Source organism: Sceloporus undulatus, chromosome 1 (genome assembly GCF_019175285.1).
Source record: "Sceloporus undulatus isolate JIND9_A2432 ecotype Alabama chromosome 1, SceUnd_v1.1, whole genome shotgun sequence".
NCBI classification, from domain to species: Eukaryota; Metazoa; Chordata; class Lepidosauria; order Squamata; family Phrynosomatidae; genus Sceloporus; species Sceloporus undulatus.
The window spans coordinates 109783187-109798347 of NC_056522.1; the positions used below are offsets into that span (position 1 = coordinate 109783187).

General features: G+C 45.0%; 1 protein-coding gene across 3 annotated transcripts in view; it reads left to right on the plus strand.

Moving 5' to 3' along the window:
- The window catches only part of SLC22A16 (solute carrier family 22 member 16), a 39150-nt gene extending 24578 nt beyond the window's left edge, over positions 1–14572 (plus strand). For all 3 annotated transcript variants that reach the window (XM_042480447.1, XM_042480455.1, XM_042480440.1), the window contains 6 exons: positions 1188–1305; positions 1807–2353; positions 3861–3988; positions 5343–5452; positions 5596–5695; positions 13695–14572. In XM_042480447.1, coding sequence (XP_042336381.1) covers positions 1188–1305; positions 1807–2353; positions 3861–3988; positions 5343–5452; positions 5596–5695; positions 13695–13913 — 1222 coding nt within the window. In that variant the 3' untranslated portion in view covers positions 13914–14572. The remainder of the gene's footprint in view (positions 1–1187; positions 1306–1806; positions 2354–3860; positions 3989–5342; positions 5453–5595; positions 5696–13694) is intronic.
- The last annotated feature ends 589 nt before the right edge of the window (positions 14573–15161 follow it).

Sequence of the window (15161 nt, forward strand, 5' to 3'; positions counted from 1 at the left end):
TTAATAAAGGCTTTCATAGTTTGCTTCTGAAATTCAGGGGCAAATCAGTTATAAAACTAATTAAAACAAAACTTTCCTCCTTGTTTTAATGGGTGTAATTCATTTCTTGCTGAAATTCAGCAACATTTTTTGCTGGTAAATTTTGGTGCATTCCATGACTGAGCAAGGATTTGAACCCTGGAGTCTCTCATTCTTGACCTTATATCTATCTGCTAAACAGCACTGGCCATATACATCATGATATTCAAGGGAGGCATGGATCAATACATTGAAATTCTTACCTGGCAGTTACAGCTCACAAGGCCTTCTGTCTGGTAGAATGAACATATTGGAGAAAGAGAGACTGAATGCTTCATTCTATCCAGCATAGAAACCCAGCAGACTGGGAGAGGAAGAAAGCATCTTACTCTGCACTAGAAGAAGAAATAAAAATTCTGCATGCCTGTTCATCAAGCTAGTCATTTTTAATTTTTGGAAGCTAGTAGTGTCTGTGGGTTTGTTTATAAGTCAGAGTCACGATACCCATGCCAGTATGACAGATTTTCTGTCATTAACTAGTGTTAAAGTCACTTTCCTCTGTGACAAAAATGGTCTTATGAACTGCAGGTTCATTGCAGGGCAGGCAATAGACTAGGAAAAATCATATATCAAATTAAAATCAGATTGCATTTGAGAGAAGAAAATGCTTGAGGAATGTGATTTCTTTGCAGTTCCTTGTATCAAATATTGATTTACCTTGTCTCTGCTATACACATTCTCCAATCTTGTCTTGGTCACAGAGGGTCTTGACAGACTGCCCCAGTCCTTTCGTAGCCAGATCGCGTGCACAGTAACCGCATGCCACGGCCCCAATCCAGCTTTTTCAGGGCGCAAATAGAATTTTGTTATCCATGGGGAGGGGGTGTCTTGGAACCAAATCACAGCAGATACCAAGGGCCCACTGTAGAGATAATGCAAGGCAAAACAAATGGAGAAGATGAGTAGGAAGAACAACAACTTGGCTGAAAAAATCTTAGAGAAGAGTTTGGACAAAATGCAGTTTCTTTATTCAGAACAGCTATAATGAAAAACAATTTTACCATGATGATGTCCAGCCTATAATAGAAGTGGAATAATAAGAAACTTCTCCTAGTTTAGTATGTATGATTTTTATTATTATGCATGTCTTTCTTCTCTATATTCCATAGAATGGGGAGACGGAACATCATGTGGTTCACAAGCACTGGCCAGTTTATATTTGGTATTGCTGTGGCATTCACATTTGACTATATTAGCTTTGTGATTGTCCGTTTCCTCCTTGCAATGGTAAGTGCTCGGGTTTATCCTGCTTTTGAAACAAATTGTCTTCACTATTTTAAAAAATTCTTTGTTATTAGCCTTTCTATAGTGCTTTCTAACTGCACTTTCTAGTTACGCCAAATTTCTTAGATTTAAACTAAATTGATTTTACTGGAAATTCACTGACTCTAAAATAGGTACTGCTTATTAAGGCCACAAACCAAAAGCTTCCTTTGGAAACCAGGGAATATTGCCTACCATTTTAAAATATAAACTGACCTTAAATGTATACAAATACAATCCAGCACTACAGTCCTCTTTGGCTGGATTGTATCCTTTGTTTGTATCCAATATTCTTGATTCATTTGTTCTTGGAGCACCACTTTCCTCTTTGTTGCAGATTGAGGACTTTTGAGATATTGAACTTCTGCAAGCCTTTAACCATTTTTTTCCTAATTTGTCTAATTGCAGGAGACTAGATTAAAACCATTTTCTCTTTTCTTGTTTTTGTTTCTTTTCCACGCTCAGGTTTCAAGTGGCTATCTGGTTGTAGTGTTTGTTTATGTGACTGAGTATATTGGCATAAAGGCTCGCACATGGGCATCCATGCAAGTCCATGCATTTTTTGCAGTGGGAATTATGGTTGTGGCCCTGGTAGGCTACTTGTCACCGACATGGTGGGTCTACCAGATCGGCCTTTCAATTACAACGCTCCCCTTTGTCTTGTGCTGCTGGATGCTCCCTGAGACACCCTTCTGGCTGCTCACAGAGGGAAGATTTGAAGAAGCACAAAAAGTAATTAACACAATGGCAAGATGGAACAAAGTAAGCACTCCTTGTAAAATTTCTGAACTGTGTTCAGTCCAAGATGGTCTTGTCAGTAGCAGAACGGGTGATAATGACAATTCTCCCGTGAAGAAGCACAACATCTTAGATCTGTTCCGTAACTGGCACATTGCGAAAAGGACAATCACAATCTGGCTGGTTTGGTTCACTGGGAGTTTAGGATATTATGTATTCTCCCTCAGTTCCGTGAACCTTGGAGGCAGTGAATATTTAAATCTGTTCCTCATAGGTAAATATTGTTTGATGTAACTTACTATATTTGCAACGAAAATACAGCTTTATCTTTTCTTTTCTAATGTCTTGTAATTGCCACAATCAGAAGTCATTTTCAAATCCTTTCAATCTTCAGTCTGATCGGTAGGATGAGGCATATGCTTTATCTCTACTTTGACCATGGGTCGCTGTTGATTTTCAAACTCATTTATACCATCATGCACTTTTGCAGTGTAGTATCCATCTGACAGTCAGTGTTTTGCATGTGTGCTCTGCTAGATAACTGCATGTGGTTATGTTTCAAGCAGAGCCATGTCTACGGACATGGGGGATAGACAGTGTGTGCTGTGAGGGCCTGGCCAGCTTAGATACACTCTGGACATCTGTTCAAAATGTTCACTTTTCATTAAGTCTCTGGCCCTTTTACTTGTGAGGTTATATGAGAAGTCTGTAGCTGGTATTTCTCATCAACAAGTAGTAGAGCATCACAATATGTTCAGGACAGAACCACCATTTGAGAGGTGTTTTCATGATTTGTGGAGTGGAGATGTACTGCAGCACCTAGGAAAGCATCCAAATAGAACCAGAAGGAATCATTGGTCATGTACTGCTGTTGTTTGTGTTGCTTGGTGAGAGAGTTGCACAAGAAACAAGTGGTAGGTAGAGGTGGGTGCCCTCTCCTCACATATCTTGCAAAAGAATATGCAGAGTTTGGGAATGTTACATTTTTGGACCACAGTTTCCAGAAACCCTCAGCCAGCATGCTTTTCTCATTGACTGGTATTATCAGCTTAAGGCTTTGCTCAAGAAAATGAACTAGGATTACATTGGAGTTAATATGTGTTCAATAGATAATGGTTGTGGCAGTGTGTGCTTCTATAATAGAAAATGTTATTTAGGGTTTTTAGGAGAGATGTGTCAAATCTATTGGAGTTGTGGGTTAATCCCTTGAGGATTCAGCCTAATAATAATAATAATAATAATAATAATTTGTGTTTATTGTTAGGATGTATTTAGAATTCTGGCAGTAATCATAAATGTGCCAATTAACTGGCAATCCAAAGATATCTTGCATCCCACACTAAAGAATATGACAGGGTGTTTGTAGCATATGAAAGTTTACCTTTTCCATAATACATTGGATGAGGGAGAAAACATGGGAAAAAGTGGTTAATAATAGCTGTTTTTATGTAAATAACTTTTCCTAAATGGTATATATATTTTCACATTCATTATATTTGCTCTCATTGTACCTGTACTGTGAGTGAGTAGAACTGAGACATAGAGATTTGACACGTTGAATTAATAACTGAACTGGGATTTGGACCAGGAAATTTCTTGACTGAAGCTGTTGGAGGGCTCTCATTCATAGGGTTGTCATAAGTCAAAGTCAACTTGATAGCAAATAACAATAAACCATGCTTTGCCTGTTCCCTGTCAATAAAGCTATGAATACAGAGATGGAATCAAAATTGCTTGGAAGCACCAGTGAACACATTTTAATGTGAATTCTCTAATGACAGGTGTGGTGGAGCTTCCTGCGTATGTGATTGCTTGCATAGGAATGGAGAAACTGGGACGAAGGAACACGTTGATTCCATTCCTTATATCAAGTGCCGTGATCTGTGCTGTAGTAATGCTGATACCTCAAGTAAGTGACTTGTATCTGCATCCATCCAAGCACAGAATAGGCCTCCAAAAGCAACAGGGTATTTCTTAAAAGCAAGAGAATCTAGTCATGGCATGTGTGATGCTGTATGTTTTTTTGCAACCCAGTTCTGCAGATTTACCAATGCATATTCAACTTGAATGAGTGCCGTAGTGTAGCTGGCCTCCAGCTGCCCAGAATGAATTTACAAATGTAGTGGAAATGAACTGTTTCCAGTATTTCTGTATTTTACTCGTAATATTTTTTAAAAAAAGAATTTGTTGCATTGCTTATTAAGGTACAATGAAAAATAATGAATTAAAAGTAACTCCCCCTTTCTTTTAAAAACAAGTAACTGCTTGCATTGGCCACTGCATTCCCATCACGTTACTCAGTTGTGCAGGCTGGGTAGGTTTGTGTTGTATTTTATTCATTTTTTCTATAAAATAAGGGTCCCACACTGCTTAGAGGTGTGTCAGAGTTTGTCTGCAGCCTCTCTGACAATCAAAGACATGCTCATTCAGCACTATGCTGACTGGGCACTCCAAGAAAGGTTGCTGTATTGACTAAAGTCACTCCAGGAAATGGCTGAAATGGTCACTTCCTTTTCAGAAAAAGGTTCAGTCAAGCTTTTAAAAAAAGATCCCCCCAACAACACAAAACGAAGCACAATGGCCCATATTCCCCTTCCCAAAGTTTAGGGGAGACACAGTGGGACATTTGGAGACAAATGTCTCCCAATGGAGTGGGGGTTAGGGGCCATAAAATATCTGGGGGAGCACATGTAGCCCCTTTACTGTGCTTTACACACCCTTGAAAGCTGGGTTATTTACTAAACCAATGGTTCTCAAACAGTGGAGCAAGGACCCCTGGGGGGTGTGTGCGAGAGTTGTTCAAGCAGGAGGTGCAAGACTTGGAGGCCGTGATCCCTCTAACTCCCTTTTCCAAACTTTTTTATGTGTAAAATTTATATGAGCATTGAGTTAAATATTGAATATACCTAAATAAAACAGCTTTAAAGAATGATGTTATTTCCCTATAAAATGTTAAAATACAAATATATATGTGTGAATGAAAGTAAGCACATTAAATAGAGAAATATCTTTATTTATATACTGTGTCAAGTGGGGTTGGCACAACACCCACATGTAGATATAAAGGGGCAGGGTTGCAAGGGCAAACCTTCAGTACCACTGAACTAAAGGAAACAAGGCCATTACCTACCTGAAAATGATTAAAATAAGTAATAGTTTATGTTTAAATGTTTAGTTAAGATCAAAATGATGACATAAAAATAGAAAACGACCATAGGTAAGATGATTCTCCTCATGCTTTCTTAATTGTTTCTTTTTAACAGGATTTCAGTATTCTAATTATTGTAGCAAATATGGCTGGAAAGTTTGCAATAGGCGTTGCATTTGGCCTTACGTACCTGTATACAGCTGAGCTGTATCCAACAGTAGCACGGTAAGTGAAAATATATTTTTCCTTATAATTAGAACTGGGTTCCATAGGTCTGCTATGTGAAAACATTTTCTGTTACAGCGGTATCCCTTTAAAGTGGATGGTCTCTCTCTCTCTCTCTCTCTCTCTCTCTCTCTCTTGTTCAGGTCTCTAGCTGTTGGAAGTGGGAGCATGATATGCCGAGTAGGAAGTGTGGTAGCACCATTTTGTGTCTATTTGTCAAGTGTTTGGATCTTCATGCCACAGGTAAATGACTATTCTAATAATACATCAGCAATGTAGGTATAGGAACCATCAGTTACTGAGCTGGCCTATAGCTGGCATGAGCCCTGTGCTTGGAAATCTCTTCCTCTGTGTGTTTAAATTTGTAAACATACTTTAACTTAATCAATGCAGGTTCCAGTATTTATTTAGGGCATTGTGCATTGCACTGACTTGAACAAGTGTCTGGAGTATTAATTTTCTTGATTCTAATTTAAAAGACAAACAGTTATCTCTGGTTCTTTGAAGTATGTAGCAATGACTTCTGCCATCTCAGAGGCTTAAAGTACTGTATATACTCAACTATAAATTGACCTCATGTATAAGTTGAGGTCAGATTTTGAGGCCAAAATTATGGATTTTGCCATGACCCATGGATAAAACTTGGAGGCTCCTTCAGTGTGTGCAAGAGAGACTTTCAATGAGGCTTTTTGCTTCATCGTTTCAGCCAGATGCATGGACAGGAAGGGGACCCTTAAACAAACAGCATATCAGTCAGTCACCCAGGACTCTTTCTGCTTGGCTATGTCTTGCTAAACTCCTCTCTGCACCACATGGGGAAATCTGAAAGAGCTGCTATCACGTTTCCATAGTTACCCATAAATAAGTTGACCTGGGATTTTGGGGTCAATTTTTGGGTAAGCCATCATCTCCCCCCATGTTGTACAGTAAAAATAAAGTTAAAATATATAACAAGACAGGGACTACATAGAAAAGTGTAAAAGAGAATCTAAAAACTGGTAGCATTAAAAATATCCCTGTTAAATAGTTTAAGGTATGGGATAACAAAAAGCCTCCTAATATGGGAAAAAATGACAAAGTAGATGTCAGGTAAGTGTCAGCATGGTATAGTGGTTTGAGCATTGGACTAGGACACTGTGAGATCAGGATTCTTCTTCGTGGTCTCTGCGAATCACACAAATGGGTTTATTCTGCGCCTGCGCAGCAATCCTCGGAAACTTCTAGACTCTCTAGGCAGAAAGCAATGTATCTTTCTGCAACTTTTTGGCGGTAGCTCCGCCCACCCATATATAAGGCCCCTGGTGGCCCGCTCCTTTTCAGTTCCTTCATTCCGCCGCGCTAAGCAGCTCGAGGAACTTCGCTAGCATTCGCTTGCTCTTGTGTATTAGAATCTCTGGCTTTTGACCTTCGGACTTTCACTTGACTATCCTCTCGGACTTTCCCTTTGGCTTGACGACCTTCTCTGATTCTACGGCTTGACTTCGGACTGGTAACGGACTTCTCTTACCATGGCCTCTTTCAAGCAATGCACCAAGTGCGGGGTGAAAATCCCCAAGGCCGACGGCCACGACAAGTGTGTCCTCTGCTTGGGGGAGGCACACGTTCAGGGCAGTTGTGCCCACTGCAAGGCCATGTCCGCCCAGGCCCTCAAGAACAGGGACCGGACACTCAAGGCCGCCCTCTACGAGAGGGTTCTCAGCCAGCCTGGCGGCTCTGGAGCCTCTAGGGAGTCGGATGCCCCCAAAGCCCCCAAGAGAAAAGGGGATAAGCACTCCGATCGGGACAAGAAGCGGGCTTGTTCGTCCTCGCCGCCTTCTAAGAGCCCCCGTAAGGGGCCTCCAAGCATGGTCTCAGTGCCTCTGTCTGAGTCGAGGCCAGTACCGTCGACATCGCCTGTTGCTGAGCCGGTGAAAACCCCGACTCCGTCTTTACCGGCCCCTTCCCGGATGGTGCCGCTCGAACCCAGAGTCCTCCTCACCAGTCACCTCTCTGTACCGGCAGATAGCCTACAGATTGTGAATGTGGACTCTGAATCGGAAGGAGAGCTCCAGGACTCCTATGCTCCATTCTCTCCTCAAAGGCTGAGGTCAAAATCTCCTTCGCCCTCACCAAGGAGAAGGCCACGCTCTGCCTCACGGGACCGGGCTACGCTAGGTACCGAAGCTGATAAGGCTCTGGCTGCAGACCATCCTGCCCCTACAGAGCATGATCGGGACCTCTTCCAGGCGTTCCCAGATCTCATTCACGACCAGCACACGGGACAGTACCTCATCCCGGTTGACCCGTCCCGTCTGCGTCGTAACCTCTGTGCTCATTCACGGGTCCGTTGCCCGGATGATGAAACCTCCCGCCGGGACGATCTTGGGGCATCCGATCCTCTCTTCAGACGATGCAGCCCATCCCCCTCGAGGTCTGGCTCGGGCTCTCCTCGTTCCGTGTCTCCCATCTCAGATGAAGACGCCCCGTTTGTGCCCGAAGGCCCTTCTGTCCCGTCGCCCACGGATGACGTCCGGGCCTTTGCCGACAGGGTCATACGGATGGCTGATGCTCTCAAGCTGGAAGTCGCCCATCCGGAAGATGATGCCCTTGACCCGGTGGAGAGGAGGATCCACGGCTCGGCTCCAGCTCCTCCAGCCTTGGCTTACCTCCCGTCCCTGGAAAAGATCACGAAGCATTCCTGGGACTCCCCAGCCACCATCCCGTCGACGTCTCGCAAGATCGAGAACCTGTACCGGGTTACTCCGTCGGCCCCGTCCTGGCTGTCACACCATCCCAAGCTGAATTCAGCTATTGTGGAAGGTGCCCAGTCCACCTTCGCCCCCAAAACCTCTTCTTCGCCTGTCGACAAGGACAGCAAGAAGCTGGAGGGTCTGGCGAAGAAATTCTACGCCTCAGCGGCCCTCGACCTCAAGATCGCCAACTACGCAGCTTGCATGGGGGCCTACGTCCAGTTCCTGGTGGAGAAGATGGACCCCACCATTGCTGACCTGCCCGATGACAGGAGGCGTATGATGGCAGCTCTCAGGAATGAGATCCACCTGATGGCGGGACAGCAGATCATCTCTGCCAGGCACTCCACGGACTGTGCATCTAAGATCCTCTCTGGCTCCATAGGTCTCTGCCGCTATGCATGGCTTCGGTCCTCAGATCTCACCCCTCAGGCGAAGGCGGCTATTGAAGACATGCCCTTTGACAACTCGGGCCTCTTCAATAGGGACACGGACGAGAAGCTTAGCTTCAGGTACCGGATGAAGACCGCGGCTAGAAAGCACGGTATGTCTTCCGCTCCATCCAAGTCCCCCCGCCAGAGGTATCCCGGTCACGGCCCTGGCACCCAGGAGGCCTGTACCGCTTTCAGCCCCAGGACCGTCCTTACCACCAGGACAGTAACCCTCAGGGCCGATCCTCCCGGTCGCCTGCTCCCCAGCCAGACAGGCATCAATCTTCCCAACCCAGATACCAACAAGGGTATAGGAAGAAGGATGGCCGGGGCAAGAAGAGGTTCTGATGTGTTCCCGCGCACCTCGTCACGTCCAACAGGCTGAGCCCTTTCTTCAACACCTGGGCCACCATCACTACGGACTCTTGGGCACTTAACATCGTCCATAGGGGCTATGCCCTAGAGTTCACCGAGCTCCCACCAACTGGAGCCATTGGCAGGATACAAACCACCGCTTTGCGGCGGTCCCCCGCCGGCGCCATTTGCTCTGTGCGGGAGCTGCAGCAGCCAAACCGCGTGGCTCCCGCACAGAGCAAAAAAGAAGCTCCATTTAGGAGCTTCTTTCCGCGGCGCACTGATGACGTCGCGAAGCGCCAAGGGCGCATTCGTGACGTCATTAGGGCCGCGCGACATTCGGATGCTCAGCGTCCGATACGTCAATATGGCGCCGGCCATGTAGAAGGGCCGGCGCCATATTGTACGGACACAGTCCGTACTAGACTCAGGTGCGTCTAGAAGAGACGCCCCTTTTTTAAAATGGGACGTCCTCCGGACGTCCCAACTGCTGGTATGTAACCGGCCTTTGTTTCAATTGTCCCCTCGGACACCCTTCTCGACGAAGTGCGCACTCTTCTAGACAAAGGCGTCATTGAACCCATTTTCCCCTTTGAGTTCAACCGGTGCTTTTTTTCCAGGTACTTCACTGTACCGAAGAAAGACTCTGGCCTTAGACCCATAATGGATCTTCAGGCCCTCAATGACTTTATTGTTTACAAAAAATTTAGGATGGTAACCCTGGCTTCTATCTTACCACTCCTACAGAAGACCTCTGGTTCATGACGCTAGACTTAAAAGATGCCTACTTTCACATAGCGATCCTGGAGGACCACTGCAGGTTCCTCGCCTTCGCTGTCGGACACCAGGCTTACCGGTACAAGGTCCTTCCCTTTGGCCTTTCCACAGCTCCACGAGTCTTCACCAAGTGCATGGCGCCCGTGGTGGCATACCTGCGTCAAAGGGGCATCACAGTCTTCCCATACCTGGACGACTGGCTCTTTGCAGCATCCTCAAAGGACACCCTCCTCAAGCAGCTGGATTTTGCCCTGTCCCTGCTGCAAACACTGGGACTACAGGTCAATTTCGACAAGTCCAACTTGACTCCTACCAAGCGAATAGACTTTATAGGAGCAACGCTGGATTCTCGGCAGATGAGGGCATACCTTCCAGAGGCAAGGTTCCAAGCCCTCTGTGCATCTCTGCAACCGTGCCTCCACCAAAGGCGTCTTCAGGCCCGTGCAGTACAAGTCGCCATGGGACATCTAGCCTCTACCACTTTCGTCACACCGTGGGCCAGACTACGTCTGAGGCCCATTCAATCTTGGTTCCTCTCCGTGTTCGACTCTGTACGAGACACATCCACCAAGCTGCTCACCATCCCGAGGACTGTACAGAGGTCTTTACGATGGTGGCTCCAATCCGACAACGTCTGTGTGGGGATGCCATTCCTACCCCCTCAGCTGGATATCTCTTTGACTACGGACGCCTCCCTGCAAGGATGGGGCGCTCACACACTGCACCTTACAATAAAGGACAAATGGTCACCGGCAGAAGCTACGCTCCACATCAACGTCTTGGAAATGCTTGCCGTGGAGAAAGCACTCAGAGCCTTTCAGTCGGTCCTCGCGGACAAGGTGGTGCTTCTTCTCACCGACAACACCACCGTTATGTACTACCTCAACAAACAAGGAGGTACAAAGTCGAGGACTCTGTTGTCAGTCACCAACCGCATTTGGGAATGGTGCATAGCACAAAGGATTCTGCTACAATGCATCCACCTGCCTGGCGACCAGAACCTTGCAGACCAACTCAGCAGGTCACCCTCCACTTGCCATGAGTGGAGACTACATCCAGAGGTGGTGTCCCAACTCTTCAATCGCTGGGGAACCCCCCTCCTCGACCTGTTTGCTTCCAGGCTAAACGCCCACACCGTAAGATTCTGCTCACGGTACAGAGAGCCGAGTTCAGAAGGGGACGCCTTCCAGCTCAAATGGACTCAAGGTCTTCTGTATGCCTTTCCTCCCTTTCCTCTGATCACACGGGTCTTCTCGAAGATGCTGGCCGACCACACGGACGCAATCCTGATAACTCCGTGGTGGCCCAGACAGCCCTGGTTCGCTCCGCTCCTACAACGAGCACAAGACCATCTCCGTCTGGAGCACCGGCCCGACCTGCTCTCGCTCCACGACGGACAAGTTCACCATCCCGAGATGCAATCTCTCCCATTGGTAGCATGGAGGATTCGATCCTGAGGACACTTCCATCCGGTGTACAGGATATCATCAAGGCAGCACAGAGACCGTCCACACAGAGGTCCTATGCCTACAAATGGGATAGGTTCCTATCCTTTCTACAAGCAAGGGACATTCCACCATCCCGTGTCTCCATCCTGTAGTCCTGGATTATCTCATGACCCTAGCAGACACAGGTCTCTCCTTGAGTTCTATCAAGTGCTACCTGTCTGCCATTTCGTCTCACTACCTATTTCAGGACAAGCCTTCTCTGTTTGGTGATCCTCTCATAAAGAGGTTCCTTAAAGGATTCAGCAATTTGCACCCACCGATTCTAGACCCTACACCGCAGTGGAGTCTAGACACCGTCCTGGCACATTTGGTGTCCAAGCCCTTTGAGCCCTTAGCTACCACGGACCTGAGACTCCTGACTTGGAAGACGGCCTTCCTGGTAGCTATCACGTCAGCCCGCTGAGCTGGTGAATTGTGTGCCCTGAGGATGGACCAACCCTTCCTCCGTTTCCACAGGGACAAGGTGGTGCTCCGTACAGACATCACTTTCTTGCCAAAGGTGGTGTCTGCCTTTCACATCAACCAGGACATTGTTTTGCCGACTCTGGCTCCTAATCCGACCACGGACTCTGAGCGCCAGCTCCATGCCCTGGATGTCCGCAGGGCACTGGCGTTCTATTTGGACAGGACATCTGCTTCCAGGCGTTCGGAGAGACTGTTTGTATGCTACTCCGAAGCCAAGAAGGGGCTGCCGGTGTCACTGCAGAGGTTCTCCAAGTGGGTGGCCAGCACCATCCACCTCTGCTACGAACTGGCTGGAAAGCCTCTACCAGGTCGGGTTAGAGTCCATGCAACTAGGGCGGTAGCCGCATCCTCAGCCTTTTTGACGGGGATTCCCCTTGAGGATGTGTGCAAGGCAGCTGTCTGGTCCCAGCCATTGACATTCATTAGGCATTACAGGCTGGACTCAAGGGCCAGGCATGATGCAGCCTTTGGGAGGGCAGTGTTACTCTCTGCCATGCAATAGACCTGTTGCACTGTTAATAAATAACACAGTTGTTTGGTTTACATACTTTATTGATTATGTGATTTATTGGTTATTGACACTCCCTCCTCCACTGACTACAGCTTGCTAGTCTAAACCCATTTGTGTGATTCACAGAGACCACGAAGAAGAAGAACAGGTTGGTCACCTGTAACTGTGTTTCTTCGAGTGGTCATCTGCGAATTCACACAAACCCCCCCATCCATCCCCTCAGTGTCTGCTCATTGACAACGCTTGTTGCCGCGCTGATTAGCGGCTCATTCGGAACTGAAGAGGAGCGGGCCACCAGGGGCCTTATATATGGGTGGGCAGAGCTACCGCCAAAAAGTTGCAGAAAGATACATTGCTTTCTGCCTAGAGATTCTAGAAGTTTCCGAGGATTGCTGCGCAGGCGCAGAATAAACCCATTTGTGTGAATTCGCAGATGACCACTCGAAGAAACACAGTTACAGGTGACTAACCTGTTCTTCTAATCCCCACTCAGCCATGGAAACCCTCTGGGTTACCTTAGACAAGTCACACTTTCTCAGCCTCAGGGGAAGGCAAAAGCAAACCCTCTCGGAACAAATCTTGCCAAGAAAACACTATGACAGTTCACTTCTGGGTTGCCATAAGTTGGAAATTACTTGAAGGCACACAACAAGAATAGTTGTCAGTTAACCTGTCTGATGAGAGAATTCAACAAATGGTGTGCTACCACTGTGAAGGCCCTTTTGCTTGTCATCATTTGTCTGACTTCTAAAAGTACGGTGTCTGGATGATTCTGGGCAGAGGCAAATTAATATGGAGATATGTATTCCTTAAGATACCTTGGCCTGGCTGTGCCCACGGTTTCCAACAGTACTTTGGGGTTTTGCATATTCTCTGCCCTAAGGCATGTTTTTTCCCGTCCTTTGGAAGTTACTTCTTAAAAGTAATTTGTTGTATTAATTATTACAAGCCTCCAAAAAGTAATCCATTACTAGTGGAGAAGGTGGGTAGTTTGTTGTATTATTAGTTACTTTTTCATAAGTTTTTAAAGATTAGGAATGATAGGATAATGGCATAAGGGCTGAATAATATTTCTAAAAATGCTGTTAAAAGAAACAGAAACTAACAAGAAAACAGTAATTATACCAACCATCTTCAGTTAACAAAATTGCCACTCAGTATCTTTGATATGTAACTTCAAACACCTTTGTTTGAAAAACCTTGCTTGATAACTAATTTATTTGTAACTCATTACTTTCAAGCTCTGCTCTTTCAATAAATGTTATATCTTCTCTCTGAGACGTATGTAAAATAGCCTGGGAGGGACACTACTTGTACAAGTGAAATAACTTGTAAGAAAGTCCACTCCTGTTTCTGCTCAGTCTTTATAACTTAATTCATTTATATCATTGTAGTAATTATAGCACCTTGCTTCACTTTTTATTGCAGTTAACATCTTCTGTTTTCATTAAATTTGTTTTCTTCTAGTTGATTGTTGGCGTTATAGCTTTCGTGAGTGGACTTTTAACATTGATGCTGCCAGAAACTCTTGGAAAACCATTGACAAATACATGGGAAGAAGCTGCAGAACTAGATAGGCATGTCAACAAAAAGAATAGTTCAGAAAAATCAGTTCCAGTACAAGGTGATGCAGCGATGGACAAAATTGAAATGTTGAGTCAAGAGAGACATGGCCTTGATGCATAAGATGGTCCTTTTTGTTGTTTTGTTCTGAGCTCTTTTATTTGCAATATGCAGCCATCTGGTTATAGTATATTTACCCTTGCAGTTCATATACCCTCTTAGCAAGAGAGGCATGAGAACTGCAAACTTGCTGACAATTTTTTATGAGCACAGAATCTTGGCAATAGTTACATTAAGCAATGTTAATTTTATGAAGTATTCCTGCCAATGATTCATTAAGAAAATCTTCAGAATTCCTCTTTCGATTCCTTTCTGTGTTCTCTGTCACATCTCTGTCATGTTTTAACTCCACCTCAACTCTTGTATTGCAAACAAGCAAGCCTAGGAAATGATGAATCCAGGCATGGTTCCTAGGGATGTAGACACTGCGGGATGAAACACTCATTATTGCAGGCGTTTCTTAGTAAATGGAAAACAGATTATTTTAAATATCACACTCCAGAAAACCTTTTCTGTTCCATTCTCTATACACTACCTAAATAATTTATTTTCTGAATAAAATATGATGAATAAAATAATAAATATTTCAATTAAAATATTTGATTTTTAATACAAATTGGAACATACGGCTTTATATGTTTAGGAGAAAAGGGCATGAGAACACGTAGTGTGCAGACATGACTCATTACTGACTGTGAATGATATAAAGTACTCTTCTTTCCAACTCACAGAAACTGTGTTGTGTTAAGTGTGGTTTAGGAATAAAATCTTAATACCATTGCGCTTAAAGACCAGAAAAATCAATAAGAAAGAAAAACCCCAAGAGTGTTTTATATACAGAATAAATTTGCTGCAACAACACTTTTGGGGTGCAGATAACAAAGGATTTTTCTCAAGTTATACATGAAATATATTATGGATGAAGATACCCCCCCCAAAAAAACAATAATAGGAAAATTGAGTTTCAGAACACAACCCTATATATTTGTCCTCTAGTGGTGGCTGGTGCTCATTCAGGCTGGAAGGGCAGAGGGCAGAAAAGCCAATGGTGACAGAAGGCAGAGGTAATGACTAAAGCCAGTGGCAAAAATGATTATTACTCACACATATAAGCAGGCATCCACATACATGCAACAGAGCCAAGCAGGCATTCTTTGGATTGCCTCCAAAACCAACTTGCCTCCTCCACTTGACAGCTACTCTGGTCTGTATGCTTTACTCAGACTACCTGGAAGGGAAAGGCTGAACGTCAGCATGATTCAGGATGGCCTGATGAAGTATCTTATGAAGGAATTATCTAATTCCAGTGAA